A 14,189-nucleotide genomic window follows, 5' to 3' on the forward strand; every position below is an offset into this window, starting at 1 on the left:
TTTTTCCTTTCTTGACTCCGTTTGAATTTATTACCACACTTACTGCATTGCTTCCCTCGGTTCAGAAATTATACATCCCTCTCCTATTTATATAAAGAGATTACTTTAAAATACAAAGGTAAAGACTTGAATGAATACAATCTATAATTAACATATTTATTTTCCTAAGGACTTTAGGTAACCTCTGATTATCCTTCATCAACCTTCATATTATGTAGTCTTATATTTTAGTTCTGTCTTGTGATTCATAACTAACTCTCTGTATTAACTTTCTGTTGCTACCGTAACAAATGACCACAAACTTAACACCTTATCTTTTTTTTTTAATATTTTATTTATCTGACAGAGAGAAATCACAACTAGGCAGAGAAGCAGGCAGAGAGAGAGGAGGAAGCAGACTCCTTGCGGAGCAGAGAGCCCGATGCAGGGCTCGATCCCAGGACCCTGGGATCATGACCTGAGCCGAAGGCAGAGGCTTTAACCCACTGAGCCACCCAGGTGCCCCAACACCTTATCTTAAAGTTCTGTAAATCACAACTCTGACGTGGATCTCTCCAGGCCAAAATTAAGGGCTTAGGGAAGCTGCAATCCTTTCTGGAGGCTCTAGGGGAAGATCTGTTTCCTTTTTCATTTCAGGTTGTTGGCAGAATTCAGTTCCTTGCAACTGGACTACCGAGATTTCCATTTCCTTGCTGTTGTCTATCTGGGAATGGTTCTAAGCTTCTACAGGACACCCATATTCCTTGTCTCTCCCCCCACTTCCTTCAAAGTCATCAGTGGCTAATCAGGCACCTCTTTGCTTTAGGTCTTTTCTCTTCCTTCCATCTTATTTTTATGACCCATCTGAGAAAGGGTCTCTGCTTTTAAGGGCTCATGTGGCTACATTAGGCCCGCCTGAATAATTCAGAATGATTTCTGCATCTCAGAGTTTGAAACCTGAATCACATCCTTTTTTCCATTAAGATATATTCACGGGGCGCCTGGGTGGCTCAGTAGGTTGTGTCTGCCTTTAGCTCAGGTCATGATCACAAGGTTCTGGGATCAAGCCTCCATGTTGGTCTCCCTGCTCAGCGGGGAGCCTGCTTTCCTTTTGCACCTGTTTGTGTTCTCTCTCACTATCTCTTGCTGTCTCTCTCTCTCTCTCAGATAAATAAGTAAAATCTTTTTTCTTCTTTTTTTTAATTTTTTTAATGTTTTTATGAACATATAATGTATTATTAGCTCCAGGGGTACAGGTCTGTGAATCGTCAGGTTTACACACTTCACAGCACTCACCGTAGCACATACCCTCCCCAAAGTCCAAAACCCCACACCCTCTTCCCTATGCCCCTCTCCCCGCAACCCTCAGTTTGTTTTGTGAGATTAAGAGTCTCTTTTGATTTGTCTCCCTCCCGATCCCATCTTGTTTCATTAATTCTTTCCCTACCCCCCAAACCCCCCACGTTACATCTCCACTTCCTCATATCAGGGAGATCATATAATAGTTGTCTTTCTCTGATTGACTTAAATAAGTAAAATCTTAAAATAATAATAATATATTCACTAATTCCAAAGATTAAGGCATAGAGTCTTTGGAGGACCATTATTCTACCTACCACACTCCCCTATTTAATCATTATAATTATGCTTTTACATTCAACATTTATTTTTACTCACATGGAATGTTTTCTTTGCCATTCCATCTGGCATCTTAGACCCTGCTTCTGTGTTCACATTCCTTTTTAAGGGAAATAAGCTCTTTGGAAATTTCCTTAATAGTGATGGTCTTCTATAGATAAATTTTCATTTCTGTCTGAAAATGCCTGCCTTTGTCCCTGATATTAAAGAACTCTAGATAAGCAATTCTAGGTCTCCTGCCAGGCCATTAAACTGGAAGTTACAGGACCTGGGATCAATAATGCCCCCAAAGAAGAGGACAGACAGCGTTAGGACTCCAATGCCATATCGAGTGCATGCTGTGGATTTGGAGAATCTTTTGAGGATTTCCTTTCTTGTAATTCCAGTTGTAAAATTGGAATGCTTTATTTTTAAAATAACATAAGCTTCTGTTCCCAGGAAGATAGAAGAAATGTCATTTTTCCTAATGCTTTTGCTAAATTAATAATATGTGTATCCTGATAATTCCTAGCAAACAAACCATAAGACGACTTTGAAAGCTGGAGAGAAGGAAGACAAGCTAGAGATCTTAAGACCCAAGAAACAACAAGGCCATAAGTTCCCTTGGTTGCTTTCTGCCTCCTATATCTCGGATTTGGTGTGAAAGAAGCCAGCAACCCAGAAACACTGGCAGGTGCAGATTTTTTAAAAAGCCCGAACAAATGCCTACTCAGGCAATGTTATAAATTGCTTCTAATGCAATATTAAGATGAAATCTATTTTGTATCTAGGAAAAAACCTAAACTCCTAAGGAGGAAAAAGGCACAAATTGGTAGAGTGTATTATAAAATGTGACCCAACTATACATGTTCTGCAAGAAACTCACCTCAGCTATAGCTAACAATATACCCAGGTTGAAAATAAAAAATGGAAGTCAAGGTATCATGAAATTATTATCCAAAGAAAATCAAGAGTGCTGTATTAAAATCAGTTAAATTAGATATCAAAGCAAAAAAATTATAGAATGAGCTTTAAATCCAGTGACTGATGTCCTTATAAGGCGGCCATGGGAAGACATACAGAGAAGAAAGCCATGGAGCCACTTGGTTACTAATCTTAGGGAAAGACTAGTTCAAGCTTGCACTACTAAGTATAATGATAGCTATACATTTTTGTAGATGCTGTTTATCAAATTGAGGATGCTTTTAAGGGTTTTATTATCAATGGGTGTTGAATTTTGTCAAATTTTTTTTTCTCCATTGACTAATATTATCACGTGATTTTTTTTTTTTAGCCTATAAAAATGGTGAATTTTTGTTGTACTGTCTTCGTGTCCCCTCTTCTCCTATTTTTTGGATAAAACTAATCTATTTCAGATTGAGCAAATTACGATAGGCTGTGTTTTTCCGCTTTGATTTTTTTTTTTTTAGTCATTTCTTTTTTTTTTTTAATTTTTTCAGCGTAACAGTATTCATTGTTTTTGCACAACACCCAGTGCTCCATGCAAAACGTGCCCTCCCTATTACCCACCACCTGTTCCCCCAACCTCCCACCCCTGACCATTCAAAACCCTCAGGTTGTTTTTCAGAGTCCATAGTCTCTTATGGTTAGCCTCCCCTTCCAATTTTTTTTTTTTATAAACATATACTGTATTTTTATCCCCAGGGGTACAGGTCTGTGAATCGCCAGGTTTACACACTTCACAGCACTCACCATAGCACATACCCTCCCCAATGTCCATAACCCCCTCCCCCCTCCCAACCCCACCTCCCCCCAGCAACCCCCAGTTTGTTTTGTGAGATTGAGAGTCATTTATGGTTTGTCTCCCTCCCAATCCCATCTTGTTTCATTTATTCTTCTCCTATCCCCCTAACCCCCCATGTTGCTTCTCCACGTCCTCATATCAGGGAGATCATATGATAGTTGTCTTTCTCCGATTGACTTATTTCACTAAGCATGATACCCTCTAGTTCCATCCACGTGGTCGCAAATGGCAAGATTTCATTTCTTTTGATGGCTGCATAGTATTCCATTGTGTATATATACCACATCTTCTGTATCCATTCATCTGTTGATGGACATCTAGGTTCTTTCCATAGTTTGGCTATTGTAGACATTGCTGCTATAAACATTCGGGTACACGTGCCCCTTCGGATCACTATGTTTGTATCTTTAAGGTAAATACCCAGTAGTGCAATTGCTGGGTCATAGGGTAGTTCTATTTTCAACATTTTGAGGAACCTCCATGCTGTTTTCCAGAGTGGTTGCACCAGCTTACATTCCCACCAACAGTGTAGGAGGGTTCCCCTTTCTCCACATCCTCGCCAGCATCTGTCCTTTCCTGACTTGTTAATTTTAGCCATTCTGACTGGTGTGAGGTGATATCTCATTGTGGTTTTGATTTGTATTTCCCTGATGCCGAGTGACGTGGAGCACTTTTTCATGTGTCTGTTGGCCATCTGGATGTCTTCTTTGCAGAAATGTCTGTTCATGTCCTCTGCCCATTTCTTGATTGGATTGTTTGTTCTTTGGGTGTTGAGTTTGCTAAGTTCCTTATAGATTCCTATTCTCCTGAAACTGTTCCAAAAAATAGAAATGGAAGGAAAACTTCCAAACTCATTTTATGAGGCCAGCATCACCTTGATCCCAAAACCAGACAAGGATCCCACCAAAAAAGAGAACTACAGACCAATATCCTTGATGAACACAGATGCAAAAATTCTCACCAAAATACTAGCCAATAGGATTCAACAGTACATTAAAAGGATTATTCACCACAATCAAGTGGGATTTATTCCAGGGCTGCAGGGTTGGTTCAACATCCGCAAATCAATCAATGTGATAGAACACATTAATAAAAGAAAGAACAAGAACTGCTTTGATTTTTTGATCCCTTCCATTTAGCTACATTGTCAAATTTATGTGTATAAAGTTGTGGTGTCCCCTTTTATTCTTTTGCTTGCTGTAAGTTCTACATGACATCCCCTGTTACACTGACATTCCCTGATGTTGGTGATTTGTGTCTTTTCTCTTTTTACTTTATCAGCCTTGCTAGAAGCTTCCATTTTAATGGTTTGTTCAAAGAATCAGCTCTTTGTTTCACTGATTTTCTCTATTGTTTTTTGTTTTCAATTTCATTGATTTCTGTCTGTTCTTATTTTTATTATTTCTTTCCTTATGCTGGCTGTCATCTTCTTTTGCTGTCTTTTTCCATGGTTCTTGAACTGGGAGCTCAGATTATATTGATTTCTGTCTTATCTTTTTTAATGTAAGCATTTAGTGTTATAAATTTCCATCTCAGCACTGCTTTGGTTATGTTACACAGATTATGATATATTTCCATTTTCATTCAGTTCAAAGCATTTTGATTTTCCTTGAGAATTCCTTTTTCATGCATGGATTATTTAAGTGTGTCCTCTATTTTCTAAGTGTTTGAATATTTTACTGTTATCATTCTGTTACAGAATTCTAATTTGATTCCAGTTGTGCTCAGAGAACACACTCTGTATGATTTAAATTCTTTTAAATTTGTTAAGGTTTGTTTTATGAATCAGAATATGGTCTATCTTAGTATATGTTCTACAGACACCTGAAAAGAAGATGTATTCTATTCTTGTTGGATAGACTGCTCTACAAATGCCTACCGGATTCTGTTCAATGAGATGGTGTTCATTTCTTCTAAATCCTTGTTCATTTTCTGCCTAGTTGTTTCATTAAGTGTTGGGAGTAGAATGTAGTCATCTCTGATTTTAATTGTGAATTTTTGTATTTCTCCTTTTAGTTCTATTAGTTTCTGTTCACATTTTATAGTATATTATTTAGGACATACAAATTTAGGATTTGTCTCCTTGTGGAAGACAAATTATTATTATATAATGTCTTTCTCAGTTTCTATAAATTTTTTGCTTGATATCTAATTTAAATGATTTTAATACAGCACTCTTGATTTTCTTTGGATAATAATTTCATAAATAGAATTGACTTAGGGTTTTTGAGCTCAGCTAGTATCTGTGATTTACCTCAGTCAATATATACTATATTTACAAACAACAACAATAAAACTAAAATGAAAATCACCAAAGGAATAGATCATACACAACAAATATATATATTCAAATATGTATTTTTATAAAGACATCTATAAAGTTGAGGTTATTTTTCAATAACTATTATCTCACTATTGACTTGGTTAGCTTAGCAGAAGATCTGAAGAGTATTTTGCTTCAGGCAGTATTTTCTCAAGACTTTATTCATCACATTTCTCTTTTCATAGCTCAAGAAGATTCTTTTGACTGATTATTCTATTTGATTCATTCAAAATATACCAAAAGCTAAAAGCTTATTTTTTAAAAAATGACCAGGTATTAGAATGTTTTAACCTGTTTCCTCAATAAAACCTATTTCCCTCCTAACGTTTTCAACCTCATATATTCCTCACAATTGCATGGTCAAGACAGACTTTGTAGGAAGTAGCCTTCTCTTTGTAGTAACTGTACTTTCCAAAACAATGTAACAACACTAAATTTTAAGTTAATTTTAATCTATTGAAAGAAAAATAATGGAGACTTTTCAGGTAATAAAACACACAATTGTTAATTTAAATGATAGTGTGAAAGACTGCACAAGTAAAGAAATTACATTTGTTAATTTGCAGTTATAGGAGATTTTCTACATATTGTAGCCCTACATTAGTAATGGTTCTCCGGAGAAACAGACCATTAGAATATATGTTTAGATATATAAGAGGAGAATTTTTTTAAAATCTTTTATTTTTTATTTTTTCAGAAACATATAATGTATTTTTATCCCCAGGGGTACAGGTCTGTGAATCATTAGTGTGCCAAATGCTTTCGCTGTTGAAAGCAACAAAATTAATCATTTTTGGCTATGGCTGATGTTACGATGTACAATAGCAACAATTCCAGTAAACTTAAGTGAGAATGCTCGTAGTGCTCCATACTAAGCGAACTAGGAGTGCCCATTTATTTTCACTGCAGTGGCCAGCGTGGGGGGTGGGAGGGAGAGAAGAGAGAGAAAGTCATGTACTCCTAGGAGAAAAAGAAAAAAAAAATCTGTAGAATATTTTTCAGAACCGAAAAACTATTTTAGGAAGAGGGGTTAATGTAACAGCCTTCAGGTAGCATTTATGATTGTGTGTGTGTGCGTGCAGAAAATTGAGAGGTGCATGATACCTACAGTTTGCCTTAGAGTTTAAACTATAAGCAAATATATTGAGTACATTTATATAAAAGTTAGGATCATTTAACCTAAAATGTATTAATTTCTCTATGAGCTTCTAAGTATAACCCATGTGATTGGAATTTGATAGTTCTTTACATAAACAGAATGAGAATTATCTAAGACCTCTATTATTTCAGTCTTTTATGAACAAGGGTGAGCATTCCAAATTATCAGATGAAAACAGCAGCTAGCTTTTATTAAAGGAAGTGGCAAAGACATTTACTTCTTAAAATCTTTAAAACAAAAGCAACTATAGCTTTATATTATATAATATACTGCTAAACTTGATTTTCTTCTGCTTTCCATATAGCTTCAAATAGCTCTCTTCGTCATTTTTAGCCAGAATGATAGACGCATCTTGACATTAAGTGTCAAATGTGGGTTCCATACAAAATAGCTGAACTTCAGGCATCAAAATAGAAGGGAAGCAAGGGCAAGCAATATTTGTTCACAGTTCATTGGTCAACATATGAATAAACGTGGGCAATTCTAAATTAGTCACCTTAGCAGTTCTGAGATTTGGATCACATATGCAAATAATATATTCTGTAAAAGTTCTAGAAGGTATCTGGTGAGTCATGTAGCTGGGGTAGAGAGAGATGCCCCATTGGTGGCATGCGCTCTTCATTATATCTACTGCCTGCCCTTTTGTGGACCAAAAGTAAAGAAGACCACTCCACCAGCAGACCCCCAGTAGATACTTTTTCCATGTATATTATAGCTGTAGGCCCTCTCCCACTGCGTTCAATCCCTGAAGCAGATTCCACTTATTTAGAATCCAAATACAGAATTGTAGAGATAAAATTAACCTTAAGGATTGTTTTACCATTTAGGAAAGTTAGTCTCGGCATTATTAAATCACCGGGCTAATAAGTGATAAAGCTGCTGATCAAACAGTCTCCGAGATTTCTAGTCCCGTTTCCTTGAACGACACGATCCTGCTTTTTCCTCACGCCCTTTCCTTCTTTTCTAGGATGTAACCAAGAAGCCGTGGAATAATATCTTGGTGGCACTTGTCCTTCTCTGTACACACAGAAAAACCATATTGTTGGCCAGAGCAGTTTGTTTAATTCTTAAGGGATCTCTGTATTTTTCTCCAAACAGCCTCAAAACCAGTGGACTTGAACTCATGCACTGGCCCTATCCCTAACACTACACAGCTGTGCCACATTCCCTGTCCTGTTGAATGTGAGGTGTCACCTTGGTCGGCTTGGGGACCTTGTACTTACGAAAACTGTAATGACCAGCAAGGCAAAAAAGGTATGTACTAGTAACATGGCATGCTTAAAACTCCCATCAGTTGAGTTAGACATGAGTTATTTTAAATAATATCATCCGTGTGCCAAATGCTTTTGCGGCCACTATTACTCTCTGTTACTTGTGCTTATTCGTTCATCTGTGGTATTCTCCAGAATGGCTATAGAGTATTGAATGAAAAAGATGAATAAACCTATTCTGATGTTGGTACCAGAACATTAAAACTGAAGTTAATGATCTAAATCTTTGTCCCCTTATCTGTAAAAGGGATGTAGTATCTGCTACTGAAGTTTTCTCTAAAGATTCAATGAGATAATAAGCATAAAGCCCTCAATTCAGTGCCTGATCCATAGCTAGTTCGCAAAAAAAGCACTGTATTACTCTGAAGGTAAGAAAGGGAAAAAAAAACCCAAAAACTATTGCTCTTATGAAGCAAATGATATATCTAAGAGGAGTAGATGAAATGTAGTGGTTTCCTTTGTGGTGGCATGATGGGGTAGTTTTCACAGGACCTAGTAATGAAAAACATTTTCTTCCAAAGACAGTCTTCTAGTGATTCTAATGGGTTCACATAGCAATAAACAGACTTATTAATTTTGGTACACCCTGTCCAGAAGGACAACACGTAGGTGCTATTAAAGCACAGAGCACAACTCTGAGGAGACCTCATTAGAGCCCAGATGCTTTATATCATCACTGGTTCATATTTCCAGGGCTTCGAAAATCAACTAAGACTCAAAGAGACACTTTATCTGGGACCATCCAACTTCTCAGAGGTTTCTTTTCAAATTTAATTATGTGATAGTGCTGAAAAATTCAAAATCATAGCACTTTATCTGGTCATGAATATTTCTAAATAGCTTGAGATTTCATTGTCTCTTTGAATATTTTATAACTACAGACTTTTCCAAATCAACCAAAATCATTTTCTTTGTGCGTCTTTGTCTGTTTGTCTTTCCTCTCTGCTTCTGCCTCTCTACCCCTCTTTAGTCCTGTGAAGGAGATAAGAGATATATGATTTTTCTTGCCTTCCCTCCTTGGCCATTCTGTTCATTCATTTATTCACTTAATAAATGATTAATGGGCTCACCTGAGCTAGAGTTTGGGGATATACAAGTGATTAAAGCCAATATGAATTTTACCCTCTGCCCTCATCTAGCTTTCCCTCAAGTTTTCCTTCAGCCTTTGGAAATATTCAGCCCAGGGCAGTAACAATAAGTATGTCCTTCCCCAATAATTCAGGTTTCAAACTGAGGAAGCGGCGTATCACCAATGAGCCCACTGGAGGCTCTGGGAGCACTGGGAACTGCCCTCACTTACTGGAAGCCATTCCCTGTGAAGAGCCGTCCTGCTATGACTGGAAAGCAGTGAGGCTTGGAGACTGTGAACCAGACAATGGAAAAGAGTGTGGCCCAGGCACCCAAGTTCAAGAGGTGGTGTGCATCAACAGTGACGGTGAGTCAGGCAGGTGCCTCTACCCTGCTGGCGAATGTCTTTTTAACCCTGGAGCTATGCCTTCACTTACATTAAAGTCTCCCATCCCTTCGTCAAAATGTGCTCCCCATACAAATGCAGAAATAGCTGCTTCTTTCTTTCTTCTTTCCTCCCTTCTTCCGTTTTGCTTTCCCTTTCTCTGTTCTTCCCTTCTCTCTTTCCATTCTTCTCTTTCTTTCCTTTTTTCTTTTCTTCCTTCTTTTTTTTTTCTTTGTTTCTTTTTCTTTTCTTACCCCCTATTTCTTAGTCTCTCAGTCTCTCTCTCTCCCTTTCCAATGGTGGCAATGAGGAGGTTCTTTGAACAATCACAGGGTATTTTTTAATTTGAAAGCAGGTAACATAGAATAAGAATTAAATCCTCATCAAGGCAATGAATTTTAAATTGCCATTTAAAAATAGCATGGAGGAGCACCTGGGTGGCTCAGTTAGTTGAATGTCCAACTCTTGATCTCCGCTCAGGTCTTGATTTCTGGGTGGTGAGTTCAAACCCTATGTCAGGCTCCACCCTGGGCATGGAACCTACTTAAAAAAAAAAAAATTAACCTGGAAAGGTAACATTTTCTAAGTGGGCATTTTTAATTTGCCAAAATATTTAAATAAAGAAGGACAAGAATTAGTTGACTTGAATCAAGATGCCTTTATTTCCTGCCCTGATATTGTGTCTTAGGATATAATTTAATATCCAGACAACTAAGCCACATGGCCTATTGTGGTCTAGGTTCCTGAATCAATCTCTGTCTCCTGCCCCACCCCCACCCCACACCGCCCCATCCGCACCCCGGAATGTCCTAGAGGTACTGGGATGGTGAGTTTCCACAAGATTCCTTTCCTTAAACCCTAAGAATTGCCTTAAAAAATAATAATAATAATTTTTTTTTAAATTACCTTAAACTTTCACAACTGATTTTTGTTTGATAAATATACTGTCTTCTTGTTACTCTGATGTAAGATTTTTAAAATATTCTTTCCGTGAATGCTGTTACTATTTTGGGGAGATCCCCTTACGCTTCAGTAATCTCTGAGTCACACTTAGGAAGCATAGAGCTCCTCACGACATAGTTTAAAACCTTTGACTAAGATCATCTCTAAGGGTCCTTCCAACTCTCGAATGCTGTGACTCTGCACATCAGAGCAGCATGAGCACCGAGCCCCAGGGTCCCATGATTTGACAGTTTATGCGGTTTACAGCATATGCAGAAACATTCTGGTGCCCCCGCAGGGGCAGTGGAACATCTGGTAACCGTCATAATTCCTTCCATCCTATTTTCTTCCAGCAAGCAGAATTGTTTCCTCCTGTGACTCAGTCAGTGTTCAGTAGAGAAAGATACTCTCTGGGGTAAGACATGGACAGACACTGCTAGTACTGAGAAATTAGCCTTTCGACTTTGAAACGTAGTGTTGTCTTTGTCCAGGGACCAAAATCATCAAGCAGGACAGCATTAGGTAAAATCCAGACCAGCACTTGAGGTGGAAAGGCAGAAAGGGGATTATCGCTCCAGATATTTTAGGATGAATTTTATATATTCTGGGTTTTTTTCCTAGATTTACTGCTTTTCATAGATAATTACCCGTGATACATCCTCTCTTTAGCTCTTACCCAGTTCTACTCTAAAGGGAAAGAAAAGAAGGAGATTGACATCTAATGGGGAAAAAAAGCAAAAGAATTGCATTTATCCATCTACTGCAAATCTTTGTTTGCATTAGATGGCAATCTGTGTTTTCTTCTTTCTGAGTTGCTTTGAAAATAATGAGTCATATTTATTTCAGCATCACTGGTATCTCCTTTACCGACACTTCTTACTAATTTTTTTCCTAAATTCAAAATTTTTTCTTATCCTTCTCTAGACCTGGGGATCCCACACATTGTATAAGGTGTATATCAGTAAACTAAGATGACAAAACAAACCCCGGTAAGATAGAAAGTTCCTTGTGCATGGAAATTCTGCCTAAATATTATTAAATGAAAGGTCAGAGATCTCACTTATTTCAATGATCTTCTTGGGTGTTTGTACAAATTCAGTGTATTTTAAATACACGAGAGGAACTGGCTATCTTAAAAATATCTGTAGTTTCCCTCCCAATCCCATCTTGTTTCATTTATTCTTCTCCTATTTATGGGAGACAAACCATAAATGACTCTTAATCTCACAAAACAAACTGGGGGTTGCTGGGGGGAGGTGGGATTGGGAGAGGGGGAGCGGGCTATGGACATTGGGGAGGGGAGGCGAACCATAAGAGACTATGGACTCTGAAAAACAACCTGAGGGTTTTGAAGGGTCAGGGGTGGGAGGTTGGGGGAACAGGTGGTGGGTAATGGGGAGGGCACGTTTTGCATGGAGCACTGGGTGTTGTGCAAAAAGAATGAATACTGTTACGCTGAAAAAATAAATAAAATGGAAAAAAAAAATATCTGTAGTTGATTTTTATTTTGTCAGCTAAAAAATATTTCATGACACAAGTAATCACCCCCTAAATTATCTTATGGAACACTAAAACATGAAAATACAGGCAGAGGAATGAGTTATGTATGTCTTGTTATTTTGAAAAATAATGTACCTTATATTTTAAAACATACTTTGGTAACTCCCAGGATAAGTCAGCTGGTTTCACTTTGCCTATCTCCCAGAAAGAGTGAATTAAGGAAAAGAAGTATGCTATTGATATTCAATTTGTTGTTATTGTCCTTTATCAGGACATGTCTTTCCTCATTAAATTTTACTTCCTGACATGAATTTGTTATGGTGCAACTCAGTATTTTAGCTGGCTTAACTATGGAGGTGTATAAAATCAGGGCAGTTCTTTATCATTATAAATTCTGGAGGCTGCTCAAATTTATATATGCTGAAACCTAATTGTGCTGATAGAACAGAGCAAAAGCTGGAGACTTGTAAATACTACTCCAGTATTATCATGTGGTCACCTGGTAAGTGTTTAGCAGCTGCACCAAATGTTGTTTTGTAATTAAATCGAACCCAGGGAATTAAAGTTGATTAGTTGTACAGACTCTACCCCTAGGCCCCTGGCCTGGCTGCAGCTATAGATTTTGTTTTATAATTAAGTTAAAGCTCAACTAGGGAAATGAAAAAATTAGAGCCTGTGAATGTTAGCAAATAATAAAAAGACTTTTTTTTCTCCCACGTTCCTCACAAATTTCACAACTTGGTTAGCGACTTCAAGCATTTGAAGCCTCTTTTCTTTTTCCTGAAATATCCTCTGCCCAGGCTTCCTGAGATCATTAGGATTTGTTGCTGGTTAGTATTCACTTTTCCAATTGTCTTTCAAGAAGCAGGATTGGGGAAGGCTTTTGAGAATACTCAGGAGGAATTTTACATAGATTCTCCAACAGACAGAGGGTATAAACAGAAAAGTGAGACAAAAGAGAACTCAGAAGACAAATAGACTCCACAAAAAGAGATAAATATGTAATGTGTAGTAGAAAAAATATCACTCATAATTTAAGGATTGTCAGAAAAGCAGTTCCCAATCTCTGAGCACAAATATAGGAATTATTCCAAATGTCTGAGGGTGACATTGGGGTTGGAAAGAGGAGCGATCCTAGAGTTTTGTGGACATTTAAGAAAAACTAAAAGCTGCCCTATTTCTTTTTTTTGTGAAATTTGTGTGTTTTATTTAACGGTATAAATTTGGTGGGGCAAGAGTACTTTTAGGACTCTTGGTTGGTACAGTAACTAATTGGTTGGTTAGAGATAGAACAAAGCAAGACCTTTTAGGCTGAGAGTGGAAGAGAAAATCCATTGTCTTATTGATTACTTAAGGAGACTATAAACCAAATATTGTTTGCACATGTCCCTCTCCTCTGTTGAAAAAAAAAATGATGCCACCCATATCACATTACTATGTGCTCTGTTTCAGATATGAGAATGTCAAAGCCACAGTTTTGTATTTTGTTATTGGTATTACTTTATAAGCAGTGAACTTCAGCAGTTTCAAATGCCTACCACTCCTATGCTACATTTCTTAGTCTTTTCCACATCAGTAAAAGTTAACATGTAACCAGTGACCTTGACATGTGTAACTCGCATTCATACCTGACAGATTTTTATGAAAACAAAATACAATATTTCTGTGGAAGTAAATCAATACAATTCATCATTACATTGCTCCTAAAGGCACAGTAGAAATAGCAGTGACCAGCCAGGGCCCTCAAAGTATAACACGTTATTCATGGAGCATTGCAGTTCTGGCTCAGCTTCTTCCTCTTCCATTGGGTAAAGCATGTCATGTCAACTTTTAAATAAATGAAAATGCCATTATCATATGATAACCTGTAATCACTCCGATTTGTTAAAGTCAGCTGACTTGAAATGTCACCAACAACAAGTAATTTCCGTACACCCAAAACTTGATTGTAACACACCATTGCATCATGCCACATGGTTAAAAATTATTGGATTATTAAGAACGTCTGCCAGCAGATGCCTCATGAACAAATGGAAGTACTACATCAATAATATTAGATATTTATAAGTCTTATGTAAATGGATATAAGATACATTATGTATATATTCATTTTACATAGCTATTTTTTCAGTTTACCCTGTGAGATGCTAGATCCGTTCTTGCAAAGAGTGTTCTGGATC

The 14,189-nt window shown here is 37.4% G+C and overlaps 1 protein-coding gene across 3 annotated transcripts in view; it reads left to right on the top strand.

Moving 5' to 3' along the window:
- THSD7A (thrombospondin type 1 domain containing 7A) overlaps positions 1–14,189 on the top strand; it is a 458,712-nt gene that overhangs the window by 286,468 nt on the left and 158,055 nt on the right. For all 3 annotated transcript variants that reach the window (XM_046020921.1, XM_046020918.1, XM_046020920.1), the window contains 2 exons: positions 7,942–8,097; positions 9,337–9,549. In XM_046020921.1, coding sequence (XP_045876877.1) covers positions 7,942–8,097; positions 9,337–9,549 — 369 coding nt within the window. The remainder of the gene's footprint in view (positions 1–7,941; positions 8,098–9,336; positions 9,550–14,189) is intronic.

This window comes from Meles meles, chromosome 10 (genome assembly GCF_922984935.1).
Source record: "Meles meles chromosome 10, mMelMel3.1 paternal haplotype, whole genome shotgun sequence".
Classification (NCBI taxonomy): Eukaryota; Metazoa; Chordata; class Mammalia; order Carnivora; family Mustelidae; genus Meles; species Meles meles.